The 15,513-nt window shown below is 44.3% G+C and overlaps 2 protein-coding genes across 5 annotated transcripts in view; one reads left to right on the forward strand and one right to left on the reverse strand.

Annotated features, from left to right (window-relative positions):
• The first annotated feature begins 3,483 nt into the window (after window positions 1-3,483).
• Window positions 3,484-7,394, forward strand: LOC140427707 (microtubule-associated protein 1 light chain 3 gamma-like). Its single transcript, XM_072513234.1, has 4 exons — window positions 3,484-4,316; window positions 4,425-4,480; window positions 4,560-4,666; window positions 5,831-7,394. Exons 1-4 carry the CDS (start codon window positions 4,250-4,252, stop codon window positions 5,994-5,996), a joined length of 396 nt encoding a protein of 131 aa, XP_072369335.1. The 5' UTR covers window positions 3,484-4,249; the 3' UTR covers window positions 5,997-7,394.
• A 933-nt stretch (window positions 7,395-8,327) lies between these two features.
• LOC140427690 (mitogen-activated protein kinase kinase kinase 21-like) overlaps window positions 8,328-15,513 on the reverse strand; it is a 126,070-nt gene continuing 118,884 nt past the window's right edge. For 3 of the 4 annotated variants that reach the window (XM_072513193.1, XM_072513212.1, XM_072513221.1), the window contains one exon: window positions 8,328-14,992. In XM_072513193.1, the coding sequence (XP_072369294.1) occupies window positions 14,559-14,992 (434 nt within the window). In that variant the 3' untranslated portion in view covers window positions 8,328-14,558. The remainder of the gene's footprint in view (window positions 14,993-15,513) is intronic. The other variant, XM_072513203.1, reaches the window with a different exon arrangement.

Here is a 15,513-nt window from a genome sequence, read left to right on the forward strand (position 1 = left end):
CTGAGGGGGAGGGAGAAGGTGAGCAAAGTTTGAAAAAATGCTACTAATTGTACCACTTGCTGGGAGATGGCTGCCAGGACCAGCGAAAGTGGCAGGGACCGACTCCCCGTGTCGCTCGTGATTTGGGGTGTCCCTCTCGGGATCAGGGTGGCCTGGCTCAGGTGGCCATTGCAGAGGTACAGGCCCCAGGCTGCTCACTCTGCTGATTGCTCGCTGTGTCCTGTAAATGTTCACAGGGCCCCTGGTCATTTGGCAGCCCACCCAGGCCGCCCATCTGGTAAACCCTCAGACCCCAGCTGACCCATCACCGGGATGGGCGCGGCCATGCTCAATCAGTGGCCAATCAGGTGCTGCCACTCCTCAGTTCACTCACCAGACGTGCAAACCCACTGCAGGGGAAGCAGGGGAATAGCAGAGCTCACCCTAAACAAAGGACACATATACCGCGGCCTTTGGCACTCCCTCTGGCACACTGCCCCTCTCAGGGCAGAGGCCTCACCTGTCGCACTATCAGCTCCGCAGGACCATCAGCTGTCTTCAAGCACTGCCTGCCCACCAACGTCCTGCTCCCATCCAACCTGCCCCCGGGCAGTTTGTCACAACCCGTGTGTCACACCCAGGACCCACATCACACTGCAGCTACGTTCCCAGCAGATGCGCACTTCCTCGCTCACCCCCATCTGTAGGACCTACCCACGCACAAGCCTCTAAGCATGGAGGCAATTGGTGGCACACGGTGACCCTCTCCAGCCCACAACCAGGTGCCACCCAGCTGGCGTGACAACACATGGCCCACCCAATGAGGACACCCACAGTAGACCCCACTGGGCAAACAAGAGATGGGGCCGCAGAGCCCATCGCTGACATGGGTTATGGCGGCCACAGGTGGTGAGGGCAGAGGCTCCCGGTGCCACTCACTTATGGAGACAGGGGTGCAGTGTGGATGGTAACATATCAGGGGGAACAGCTGGGGGTGCGGGGTGGTTTGGGAGGGACATGTGGAGGGCGGAGCTGAAGTGCAGCTCAGGGTCACCATGTAGCCTGTTGGATCTGGATGGGCAAGGGAATAAGTATCTTGCTAATATGTCTTCTCTTTTCCCCCCCTTGCAGGGAATTAATTTCAGAGTACAGCTCGGAATGCTTGCCACAGCCACTGTTATGATTCCACAGAGGCTGGAGGCACAGGGTCTGCTCAGAGAGAGCAGGGCCAGTCGGTGGGGCTGGAGAGACGGCCATCTGTCAGGCTGAGGAGGAGGTGCAAAGGAGGTGCCACATCTGGCCACGCTTATAGCCGTCAGCACCTGTCCTTCAAAGACTTGCTGGACTGCATGTGTCACCAAAGGCTTCAGCCAACCAGGGAGACCATGCACCATGTGGCACAGATGGTGGTGCACCTGGCACTGCGGGGTTTGGAGGAGGACACACACTCCCAGTGACCAACAAGGTGATCGTCGCCCTGAACGTTTATGCCCCTGGGTCTTCGCAGGGGCCGAGCGGGGACCTGTCTGGGATCTCACAGACATGCGCACACAGGTGCACCTGTGCTGTGGTGGATGCCCTATATGCCCAGGCAGCGGGCTATATAACTTTCAGTCAGGACCAGGCCCACCAGGATGCCCGGGCAGGAGGATTTGCCACCATCGCTGGCATGCCCCAGGTCGTGATCGATGGAACACAAGTCTCCTACGAGCACCGGCTTATCAATAGTGCTCTTCATCAATAGGATGGGCTTCCACTCCCTGAATGTGCAGTTAGTGTGCGACCTGCACATCATTCACGTCTGCACCCGATACCCAGACAGCGCGCACAATGCCTATGTCCTTGTGCACTCATCGGTTCCCGGAATCTTTGAGGCTTGGGCTGAGATCTTGGCTAATGCCGCCAGTCCGGAGGCCCCAGACTGACGCGGAGAACCGCTAGAGCGACACCAATGCAACAACCAGGAGCATCATTGAGCGGTGCATCAATGTCCCAAAGCTGTGCTTCCGATGCCTGGACCGCTCTGGTGGGGCTTTCCAATATAGCGTCAAATGAGTCTATATTGCAGTGGCCTGCTGTGTCCTAAACAACATCGCGCAGTAGAGGGGGGACATGCTGGAGGAGGAGGGAGAACAGCAGGCCTCATCTGAGCAGGAGGATGGTCGGGAAGGACAGGGCATGGAGACCGGGCTGGCAGGACAAGCCTCCCAACGTGTGCTCCAGGGCTGCTGCACACGGGCAACCTCATCACCTCCAGGTTCTCAGAGTAGGAGGCATGGCCACCGGCAGCTCTGCCACCCTGTCCCACCTCTCCATACTCTCTCTACCACCACCCCCTTCCAAGTGGTGCCCCTTCTCCATAGCCGCTCACATCCTCCTCTGACCCTCCTCCCTTCACTCCATCCCACCACCCCAGCTCCCCCTCCCTCTCTGAGGGTCCCACCAGCATTTCTACTGGTAGTTGGCGCAGAGTTGGCAGCATCAGCAGGTCTTATCCCCGGGACAGAGAATGATGACGACTCGCTGTGAGATGAGCTCTGGTGCTCCCCATCGTTTGACAAAGTCTGACTCCTGCCTTCAGGATCACATTCCCCTGTCGCCCGGGTGACCCCTATATGTGTGCTGACCATTCCATGTCACGGCTCATATAGTCTTTTGGGGGGTGGGGGGGGTGATTATGGAGATGGCGAGCGGTAATGGGTCACTCACTGGGTAAACTGTCCTACCGGGTGCCCTCACACTTCTGGTCCTGTTCCCTGCCACCTCTGAGGTGACCCCAGGTGGAACGTCCAATTTCCCTGAGTGCCCTGCCCCATGCCATCCTCCAACACCCACACTCCCAACCACCCATGCCCCCCCCCCCACCCTGCCACCACCCTCTCTACACCCAGCCCTCACACCCACCCTTCAGACAGAGGCTGGAGTCCGGTTGGAATGTTGGTGAAAAGATGTTTGATAGGGACTACATACATTATTGTGCCCTGATCCTTACGTCTAACCCATGTGCTGCACCCGTGCCAACTTAACTGGAATCTAAATTCATAATTTAATGTGGCGTACCTTCCAGGTGTGACCCCAGACAGCGCATCAGATGTGTAGGCGGCCTGCCATGTGATGGAAAGAAAGTTGGAGCCTCTACCATCACTATCCATAGCTCTGGACTACAACATGCATGTAAAGTGCTCGTTGCCACAGCGACACGGTGAACTATAAACACCACCATTTGCCAGACGGATTGTAATTTAGTGTCAAATCCTAGAGTCATTGCAGGAGGCCATTCAGCCCATTGAGTCCCTGTCATCTCACTGGAGAGCAAACCCCCATTTTAACCCCATTGATCCTGCAAGTTGATTTCCTTACGAGCCCAGCCAATTTCCTTTTGAAATCTTGGTCACCTTTGCTTCGACCAACCTCGTAGGCAGCAACTTCCAGGTCATTACCAATCTCTGCATTAAAAAAAATCTTCCTCTAACCTCCCCTCCCCCAATATCTCTTGCCAAAAACTTTAATCTATGTCCCCCAATGCTTGTATCATCAGCTGATGGAACATTTTTTTTGGCGGGGGGGGCTTCTCCAGACCCGTAATAATCTTGTACACCTCTATCAAAACTCCTCTCAATCTGCTCCTCCAAGGAGGCCAACCCCGGTTTCTCCAACCCTAATTTTGCAGCTAAAATCCCTCATCCCTGGGCCAGTTCTGGTAAATCTCCTCTGCACCTTCTCAAGGACCCCTCAGTGTTGCATTAATTTTGCATCAAGCAGTGTCTTTATCCAACAGGCCATCAGGGGAGCCCCAATTTAAAAATTAATTTATAGTCTCGCTTTGTTTGTTGCAAATTTCGCGCAGCAGAAAATGATTGGGATACATTGTAGACACGGGGAATAATATTGCCATTAGTTACGTTTTTCTTTGTTTGATTTATCTGCCTTTTATCTGCACTTTTGCTGAATTGCCTGCAACAGTCATCCTAATTGCCAATTAATTAAGAGTCAAAGGTCCACATTGGCACTCATTCTTTCACGTGTTTTTACACGTTGCTATGATGATTAGGATTATTATAAGTGGAGGGAAACTGGGGCGAAAACAAATCAATAAATATTGGGCCACGCAGACAGGGAGCAGGATTACAAGGCATATAATGTCGCTGCCCAGCCAGTCCAGGTAAACGGGATAATCCAGGCCGGGTTCCACCTCCTTCCCGCCCCCCCAGGAAATCAAGTGCAATCGAAACAAAAGCGCCGGCCGGCTGGGTAGGTCGGAAAAGCAGGAATGCGGGGTATGGCTGTAGTACACCGAACTCACGGAGCTCAACGCTTCAAACACAGAAAGACCTTTGGTAAATCTACCTGTGCTGACATATTTTTTAAAAAAAAAGTTTTTTGATTTTTATTTGTGGAGCTCGGGAACTTGACCAATTGTTTTCCAATCCTTCTATTTTAAATAGCTGCAAGGAAAGAGGAATCTACCTTCATTCGTTCCAAATACCCCCAGAAAATACCGGTAAGAGTTGTCCTGTTGATGTCAGATTCTGTCTCTTTTCCCTCTCTCTGCTGAGAAAGACACTTGCTGTTTTCTGTAGGTGATTGTGGAACGTTACCATGGCGAGAGGCATTTGAAATCACTGGATAAAACCAAATACCTGGTTCCTCAAGATGTAATCGTGAGCCATTTCATTACCATCATCAGGTATCATTGACCTAGTCAGGAATAGTATTTAGAATCCAGTCCTAAACCCACATCAACTTGTGTTCAGAGTTGTTGGTAGCAAATTCTCTTGCAAACAGTCTGGTCTTGTACACAAATTATTTGTGAAATGGTGCAAAATGGCCATTTGGGAATTAGTTCCTGTTTTGTGCACAGCCCCTATAAAATCTCCAACTAATTCAAATGGTCATCTGCATTTTTTTTTTACTGGAGTCATTTCCTGGATTGACTTTACTGTGGCTGTTAAATTTGGTATCCTTTCTGCCTCCCTGATTGGGATTGGTGTGAACAACAGCTGTGGCACTAAATTAAAAGGATGAGATGTCACACCCCATCAGGCATAATTTGAACAAGCATGGGCTCTGAGATTGGGAGTAGGCTTTAGGGGTGATTAAAGCAGATGGGAGAATAGTTTAAGGGATAAAAGCAAATTATTGCAGATGCTGGAATCTGAAACCAAAGAGAAAATGATGGAAAATCTCAGCAGGTCTGGCAGCATCTGTAGGGAGAGGGAAGAGCTAACGTTTCAAGTCCAGATGACCCTTTGTCAAAGCATTTCAGGGGTTGGGACTTCAATAACTTGTGGCCACTAGGGAATTTGGATAGTCCTTCTGCAGAGTACTCCCAATGTGAAACTTGTAGCCATGAGGTGAATGACATGGATATCTAGAAGTATATGTTGATATGGTTAGATGGTAGTGAGGAGCATAAACCTGTTGCCTGAATTAACAAAAAATGAGCCACTCTACTACTTGGGTCCACTTTTCATGCCTGTATTCCACTGGCAGCACGGTAGCACAAGTGGATAGCATTGTGGCTTCACAGCACCAGGGTCCCAGGTTCGATTCCCCGCTGGGTCACTGTCTGTGCGGAGTCTGCATGTTCTCCCTGGATATGTGTGGGTTTCCTCCCATAGTCCAAAGACTTGCAGGTTAGGTGGATTGGCCATGATAAATTGCCCTTGGTGACCAAAAAAAAAAGTTGGGAGGGGTTATTGGGTTACAAGGATAGGGTGGCAGTGAGGGCTTAAGTGGGTTGGTGCGGACCTGATGGGCTGAATGGCCTCCTTCTGCACTGTTCTCTATGGATTGGGATTTTCTTCACTTGGTACATGAGGTTTTATTAATGCATTTGCCCTTTCCTTAGGAACCGATTGGCTCTAACACCTAATCAAGCCTTTTATCTTGTGGTGAGGAACAAAAGTCTCTCAAATATGTATGCTACCATTGCTGAATTGGACCAAGAATTCCAGGATTCCGATGGCTTCCTGTACATCTCTTATGCGTCCCAGGAGATGTTTGGTGCAAGCTGATCCAGTGCAATGAATTCCATGGTGGGAACATTAAGACACACACATTTCTGTTGGTACTACACTTTTGTGCACTCTGTTGCCTGGTTTGAAAGCAAAAACTTTTTCCTCTGGTGGAGCATTTACTGCAGCAGTACAGAAAATAGAACTTGTGAAATGACTGTACAAAGTCGATCCTGATGCTTTGCTCGAAGACAGGCTGCCAGCAAGGGATATGAATGGGCTATTTGGTGGAGATGGTGGAGATATGACTCTCCTGTCCCACTTTATTTTGTTCAAGCAATGGCCATTTTTAATGCCTTGCTTACACCAAGAGCCCATTTGAGCAATGGGAATCTAATGGAGGTGGGAGTCTTGAATTCTATAAAGCAAGTTTTTGTTTTTTAAAAATCACTAGTCCTGGTTGGTCCACTGGTGATGGTGAAATGCCCTTGTGGAAAGAAATCTGTTCTAAGTTTTCTAGTTCTGACTGATAACACCTGCTGATATTGGATTTATTTATAGCACTTTAGTGTATGGTACAAAGAACAATTGCCGTTGAGCCAGTGCACCTTCACTGCTTTACTGGTGGCAGTTTCTTCCCCACCCCACCCATGCTCAAAATACCTCCATGCAACCCAAGCCAATCCAATAGCAAAGAGTTTACAAAATAAATTGAGCTTATTTATCTATATATGTACATGGTGGATTTGAGTTTAGCTGGAATGATTTGTGCAAGAGGTGAAATGACAATGTAGTACTTCAAACGGGGATGCCTTTCAAATTGGATTAATATGGTCCTAATTGCCCACTTCAGAAAAGGGGGAGTCATGCTTGAACCACTAATCTTGGTGATGTAAATATTAACCCAGCAACAAAGAAATGCTTTTTATAAAAAAAATAATGCAAATTCCAGCCAGGATGGTGATTGGGAACTGGGCAATGGAACAAAATGCAGTGTACAGAAGATAGTGCACTATTCCAGAGTTGAGGTACTAGTTCAGTGTGCAATCTTCTGTTCAATGCAAATTATGATATAAAACAAATTCACTGGTGCAGAAATATTTGCCTCCTCAACATGTTACTCTAGCTTTCGTGAGGACTAGCTGTCTTGTTTGTTTCAGGTCTGTGCCTTCAGGATGACAAAGCAAGTAGGGGAAGCCCCATGTATTTCATGTCCTTAAATTTGCATACAATCACATTCATTTGGTTAGGCCAACAATTACTACAAGGGTGCCTTAATCTGTACTATTTGTTTATCTTTTGTGTGGGAGTTGGTGTGAATGGCACCAGATGGGATAAAGGTTTAAAGTAGGTGACTCAATCGTCATTGACTATAAATGTTCTTTTATTGTTTTAAATAGTCTTGTATTTAAAAAATCTGCACTGCAATAAAAGGCTGGGACTTCATGAAAGTTTAGTTTTCCAAGAATTGTTCAACCAGATTCCGCAAAGCAGGAAAAATCAGATCGTGTATATTAAATTTCCTACACAATATATTTTAGGAAGTTCTTACCCATGTTTGTTGACCGTGCCACATGATGCATTGAACAGTTGTCCCCATACTCAGCTCCAGTTAATACAAACTGCTTTTAGCCAAGTCTTGTTCATCCCATTATGCCTGCTATGACCTATAGGGGCCTATACCTTTTTTATGTAGTACTCTTAATATTGCAGCAGCCACAGTTTGACAGTTACATCGCTATGCAAAGATGATTAAAACACCTGAAAGGGCGAGGATCTTTCAGTGGAGGGGTATTATTTATAGTCCACATTGGTGGAAAGGTAGAAGAACTTCATAAAGGAATGTTCTCATCACTACATGTTACAATAGTTTGCAGCTGGCAATCATAAGTACCAAATTAAGGTACAATTTAGCATAGCCAATCCATCTACACTGCACATACAAACACCACACAGAATGGGCTGGGGTTGAACCCAGGTCCTTCAGTGCTCACCACTGCCACCATGCTGTCCTGATATCATCCAAGCATTCACTTTTTTTTTATTTTAAAAAAACACATTTGGAGTACCCAATTACTTTTTTCCAATTGGGGGACAATTCACTTAACCTGCACATCTTCGGGTGTGGGGCTGAAATCCATGCACACGGGGAGTGATCCAGGGCCGGGATTCGAGCCTGGGTCCTCAGTGCCATAGGCAGCAGTGCAAGCCCCTGTGCCACCCTGCTGCCCTAAACATGGATATTTTCTAAAGCAACAATTGTACCCAAAGGTTTACAGGCCCCCCCCAAGAGTATTCACCCACCATATTTTAAACAGTGGAACAAATTAATTAGTCTTGCCCCATGTTTGTTTCCCACTTACTTGAGCAATTAGAACACAGCACAAAACATTACTGAAAAAGTGTTTTATTAAAACTGATGTGCTTCTTTCTTGTGTTGGCCAAAAAGTGCCAACATTCTCTTTACAGCACTATTATCTCATACAAATATCCTTTTGCAGAAAGTGATGCAGTGATTTTCCTCAACAGTAGCATGGGTGCCAACTACAACTTGAAATACAAAGACAATTTGTAGCTAAAGAAAATATTCAGTAGTATACATATCCCATTGTAGATTTGTACTGTAACAGTGTTAATACTATTCCAAACAGCACCTGTGATACAAGTAAAACTGACAAGCAGAGCATACGGTCATTACATCCATCCCATCTGCACCAACTATTCAGTTTACACAATCTACGTGAAAAAGGAATACTTCAGTCATTGTTTAAATGATGTTTCCTTTAAGGCAAAACACACATGGACACCTTGACCACAGGTGTATGCAGCTATGTATGTGTTGTATTGCAGAAATCCAACAAGTGACTTACAATACAAATGTAATGGGCTGTTCAATCCAAATATTTTGCAGTTTAAATTTTTGTCAATGTGCAGATTAACTTTTTACAGGAAGTCAATCAACATACTCGCACAGTAATATGGCAGCAGAATAGAGTCCTTCAATACAATAGTACATTCTACCATTTGGTCTATTACCTAGAGCGGTAACATGCGATAAGCAAAGCTTCACCCAATACAGTATCCTTTTCAAGATTGAAAACATTAGTGGGCTTTTGGTTCCAACCCACTGCCTTTAATTCAAAATAGCAGTTTAAGGCACAGAAACATGTAGTCATACATCAACCTTTCACACCAGCCCAGCATCAGGGAGGAGTAACACCCAGAATAGCTTGCAAAATTATTTTGGTAATTTGAACAAAACTTGTGGTTAATCTTCTAACTTCTCCAGCACAATCAATCAGGACATAGGATATGATTGAAAATCAATACATCCAATTCAAAATAGGAAAACCATAGTTACTGGACTGCCTCGCTTCCAACTCCGACACCAATGTAAACATTGATAGGTTTCAAAAAAAATCCCAATACATTAGCATGATGCCTCTTCCAGCAATAACTATCTTCAATTTGTCTGATATGTTGTAAACCGATGCATTCAAACATAATTCATTCTATAAAACAAGCTGACTTTAGACTTAACAGCTAGCCAAGTTCTCATATTAATTGCTTTTATGTTAATGTTCCAATGTAGAGTAAGATGGTTTCTAAAATGAAGAATTACTCCTTGACATAGTCTGATGGGATGGGAATGGGGAAACAGAAGTCTAATTTCTACAACAGATTATGCTGGAGTTAGATGTGTTCTATCCAGTATCTGCAAATGAAGAGCAACTTCAAGACACAAAGGGACATTGTAATCCAATTGAGTTTTCACTGACTGGAAGCATAATAATCTTTTATTGTCACAAGTAAGTTACTTAAAGCCCCTAGTCACCACATTCCGGCACCCGTTCGGGTAAGCTGGTACGGGAATTGAACCCGCGCTGCTGGCCTTGTTCTGCATTACAAACCAGCTGTTTAGCCCACTGAGCTAAACCAGCAGGACACTCTGGGAGATCTGTTCTGCTGTTGGCCAAAACATTACTGGCCAGTGGCCACACTAAAGCCTTCCTGAATTCGCATACCTCGGGCATCAATTACTAATCATACTTAAATACAGAACAAGGACTTAGGCGGATTTTAAATTGAGGATGACTGGGCTAATGTAATGTCAAAGTAGTCTCATGTGGGCATGGACTCTTCTGAATGAGCTCCATGGGTACTAAGTGCCCTCTAGTATCTTGCATACCTGAGCTTTCAAAATAGATTTTAGACTAATTAAACAGAGCATGTGATAGCCAAGCCCGATAATATGAACACAAGATATCACACACTGCTGGGAAATTCCACAATGGACTTAAATAAAAAGCAAACTGCATTCGACGATTGAAATCAGTTCACTGAAGCAAAAATAATACTTCCTTTAATATTTCTTCCTTACCACGGAAGAAAATTTATAACGGATGGCACAAATCTGTTTGTGTAGTTTACATTATGCAAGATTCAAAGAATTAACATTCAATGATTTTAACCTCGGTGTTTCCCCATTGAATGTTAAAATTAGAGCTATGTGATTCAGAGCACCATTTCACCCAAAGGGTAGTGTGAATATGGAACAGCCTCTCTCATAAGGCTTTGGATACAGGGATGACGGGGGACGGAAGAGAGATCAAGACACGACTGAAATGGACCAATTTTTGAATATTTTATATGGATTTTCAAGGTGATGTTTTGAGGTATAATCAGTAATTATCTTAACTAAATGGTGGAAAAGGCTTGAGGGACAGAATGGCCCACTCCTCGTTCCCGTGTTCCTATCGTTGATAGCCTACGTTACAAGTAAATAAAAAGAGGTTTGACTTCACCCAAAGTAAACAGTGGCACAAACCAGTGATCAAGACTTGTTAAACCATCCAATGGAATGCTTTTCTGCAATGTTTTGTTCCGTCAATACAATTACGAAAGCGACAATGATTTTTTTTTAATTTAAAAAGAGCTTTTATATCCGAACAAGAGGTTTAGAAGAGGGAAGCAACATGGGCTATACACGTACTCTGATGCTGTGCTTCTCAAAAAGGACTCCCGCTAGCGTTTGTTGGGATTCAGCATGGACCAAGCCCGCTTGGCAAAATATAAAACAAGTTCTTATTTAATACCTAGGATTTTACATAAATATTATTCAAAGTCTCAAACTGCAGTAAAAATACAACTAAACAAATATATAAAGCAGCATCTTCAAGTGAAAAGACCTTTGACAGATGATTTACATAGTGGTACAAATAGCTTCCTTATTTTACTGAAAAATCATAGAACAAATAAATTGTATGATTCAAGTAAGCAAGAATCAGAATCAGTCTCTGAATGTACAGTAATTAATGTTTTTAAAAATAAACTAAGATTGTATTTGAACAGAGGTAAAAGACGACAATACTCCAAGAACCAGTTATTTAAAAAGCTTAGCTAATTTTAAAATGCACAATAACACTGGCAAGTTGTATCAGTTGGATTACATGTCAATGTTCCACTTTCGAAATTAAAGTTCTGTACTTATTGGACTTTTAAGCAAGAAAATGACAAATCGCGTGATTGAAAATTAATTCATCGTAGAAACGTAATCACCACTGGATCCTCTTTCTTTTCCCTGATTATTACTGGCCACTGGCATGTGTACAAAAAAGGATACAACAGCAGATTGCTGCAAAGATGGGCACAATCAGCAGAGGTACAAGGTGCTCATGTTGGGTTCCTTTTGTCATTTAACTTGTGGGCAACTATAACCTTTTATGACCCATTTCAAACAGGAGGAACTCAAATCCCACTGCTGTAACATATGTTGGAAATATTCAATTGGCTGGCCACATACCTCCACAACAGCCTAAAATGCTTTTTTACTGGAGTGTAAATAGAAATGAACCCCATGCACGGCAGCCGAAATAAAAAGAAAACCAATTACTCACCAAAACAATCTGGGAGAAAGGGGGGTTAGCGGGGTGCGAGTGGGAAGAAAATATTTCTTTCTGATGGTGCTTAGAACTGCATGCAGTCTAGAACCTTGGCACCAAATAGAGTCTAAAGCAAGTTGGCAGAATTAATCAACTCAGCATATCTAGAGCTGTAAAAGGCGGCTAAAGAAAATTAAGCTGGATCAGCAAATTTATCTGGCTTTACTGACTGTATTGCTGTGATGAAAAATGTCTATCAGCTTACCAGGTTCAGCATAAATCCCACCAATAAAAGACACATTAGTACATGATGGGGGGGGGGGGGGGGGGAAAGAGAGAGAAAGCCCCACAAACATTGACGATTTTACGCATTTCAGACTAAGAAGCGATCTAACGTAACAAAATCCAGAGCTTAGCTACAGTTAATACTGAAAACTAAGGATTGGTTTTTGTTTGATACTGTGGAATGTCATAATTTATACCTATAGCTCAGCTCCTGGTTGTGCAAGTTAACCATTTACCGGGAGACGGTAGAAATATCTTCAAGATGTGTTAATGGGACAATTTTGTTTGAATTATCATTTCACATCACCATATAAACCATAGAACTTTGAGGAATTACTGCTTTTAAAAAAAGGACTTGGGGGAACGGCAGTTGATTGTAACCTGAAGCATCTAGTTCGGGTTAAGCGACAATAAGGCAAACTGGATTCTGGGAGGCATCTGGAGAGCATTGGATTACAAGTCGGAACAAATTACATACAGTCAGTCAAATCTATGGTTGCTGGCGCAAGAAGCTGTGAAAGAAGTGTTCAAACTGGTCGGCAGAGCTGTAAAATGACATCTTCAGCATACAGACTACATTTTACACACAAACTCATTTTTCAAGGAGGCTCGTCACATATGTTGAGAACTAGCAGCAGAATATTTTACGTGTGCTATTGTGTTTTGCTTTCCAAGTTCAGTCTGCTTCGTTGGACCATTACAGCCGAGACAGAATTGGTTAGGGTAGTAAGGCGGCAGATGTATGTAAACCAAAGGTGAACTGATCACACTACACAAAAGCTTTCACAGCCACTGATCCCACCCCTCACCAAAACTGAGGAAGTGTCCTAAATACAGCTGAATATTAACTAATTCCAGCGTTTCAGTGGCTTTTACTGTGGTTTTCAAAAGGTGAAAGAGAAATTTAAAAATTCCTTGGGTGTGGAGTTTTTTTATGACCCTATAATTAATGTACATAATCTTGGCTACAATGTTCTGAACTTTAACTTCTAAAAACAGTGAGCCATTGATCCCGGTCATTATAAATTTAAAAATAGCCCTCTTAAACCTCTTCAGAAATAGTTAATAGTTCTCAGAAATTATTCCAGGTTAAACGTCAGGGATCTAAGTAGCAATGTCTCAGTATTTAGGTTCCTTTTGTGTGCAGTAGATTTTGTTCCAGTTAACGCTCAAGCGTATGTATTATAAAATATATGCATTATTGCAACTAAACTTTACACAGAATCCCTTTTGTTGGTTTACACAGTGCAAGTTACAGCTTTTATTTGCCCGTCGTCGCTCATCCTTTCTTGACAGTGTCAACTCCCTCAACGGGAGGAGTGCAGTTCTATATGCAAGTTAACACCTCTTTGATTACCACACCCAAATTGTCACAATGTGCGTGTGAGCCATCAGTCAGCGTTGGCAGATTGTTTCAATGCAAGGACATGACTTTCTGGTCCACTTCCATCCTCACAAAGGTTGCACTTAATAGCAAAGGTCCACTATGGAGTGACATGTGCAAAGCCAGGGGTGCGACAGTCAAATGTCACTCTGACTGGGATCAGTTAACTCCGTACAGACCAGCAAACAAACCTGGGACATTATTCGGTTCTGTGGCTGAGCAAGAGGGGAGGAGAGCATTGCCAATTCATTTTAAAAAGGCATTCGCAACCTGTGCAATATGGGTGTTTCCTCCGCCTTTTAAGTGTTCACAGATCATGTACATTTGTGATAAAAACTACAGCATTTAAATTGAGTGTGCACAATGACTACCACAAACATTGGCATTTGAATGGGTAACTGTGTGGAATAACAGTAAAAAGAGATACTATCTCTGTCAGGGAGAAATAAAAATCAAGATGGAGAGCCAGAAGAGAACAGAATTTATACCAGCCAATTGAGTGCAGAGTGTTAACATTTTTGGACCACAGTAAAAGGCAATGCATAAAAGATTAATCAAGTTTTTTGTTTAGGAAAATGACCCAAAAAACCCAAGACTTGCAGTTTAAAAATGACCTCAGGTAAAATTTTGTTATGTTCAAAACATTCAAAGTGCAATATACCAAGGGCTACATGCAAAACTGTTCCTCCAGTTCCACATGCAGTAGATTGATCTCGAATTTCCAGCAACAAAATGCACTTCCTTTCCCAAATCTGAGAGCCAGAACTAGGTGCAGGATAGACAGTCCTTCTGTACCAGTGACCACAAGGTCAAATCCAGCTGGGATCCAGGATGAGAGGGCTGGGTGTCAATGAAGAGGACAAAGTCGTGAGATGGTGCTCTTCATCTGTTCTAATCAGATGTGACTCCATGGGCCTACCGTAGAAAAGTGTCACACAATTGCCTAGAAAAGAAATTACATTCTGTTCACATTTATTTCTCCAAACAAGGTTCATTGCATTCATACATTTTTGCTCCCAAGTTTTAAGAAAAGGGAACGTTCGCGTGGTCCAGTCTCCAAGGCAGTGGGTGCTAAGACATAAACTCTCTCGCCAGTTCAAAGCCACTTGGTGTGCTAGGCTTGGATTCACTTCTGCAGAGGGGGACCGTGCCATCCTGGCTTTGGCCTTCCATGTCCATGTCAAGTAGAGAGCAGGCACCAAAGGGCAAACAAGATTGGCGCTCGGTAGTGGGAAGTATGTCCAAACTCGGCACCGTGGCATCTCCTGAACCTTCTGAGGACTCGTTTTGGCTGATCGACTGAGACACAAGTTGCCACGGGTCTGTCCTGATTCGGGACAAAGAAGGCCGAGGCCGAGACACCATGTCCCCAGATTTTGGTCTCTCGGGTGTAGCGTCCCTTTTTGGGGTTCTTCGTCTTGCAGACGCTGGATACATGGTTTTAGGATCTGGAAGGCGTGGGAACTCTGAGTCTCTACGTGGACTGGAGTCAGAAACTCCGTTAGCTACGGGAAATATAAGCAAAAATAATGGTTTCACAATCATTTGAAAAAATGATTCTGCATCCAAATAAATTTTCGATTTGATTTTTGTCCCTACACCAGACTGGAACATAACCTGGTGTATAATATCCAGAAACAAAAATCATACTGCCCAATAAATAGAACAAATCTAAAAATTCAGGGCCCAATAATCAAGATAGTATTTAAGAGCACCAAAGTGTGTCTCTGCCTCCTTTTATGTAATGCAGTGATACTCAATATGATGCATGGATATTTGTGCCCACTTCCCCTTTGTGACTCATGTGCTATTCCATATTTCTCTGGCTTCCATTCACTGCCTTGCTACCTTTCGACTCATTCAATATTATTCCCTTCCCTTGTTGTGTTCTCCAGCAAATGAAGGCAAAGGTGCATCTCTTGACAATTTTAATCTCAGGTTACATTCCATGGGGCGACACGGTGGCTAGCATTGCTGCCTCACAGCTCCAGGGACCAGGGATCAATTCCAGCCTCAGGTGACTGTG

The sequence above is a fragment of the Scyliorhinus torazame genome, chromosome 1, assembly GCF_047496885.1.
Source record: "Scyliorhinus torazame isolate Kashiwa2021f chromosome 1, sScyTor2.1, whole genome shotgun sequence".
NCBI lineage: Eukaryota > Metazoa > Chordata > Chondrichthyes > Carcharhiniformes > Scyliorhinidae > Scyliorhinus > Scyliorhinus torazame.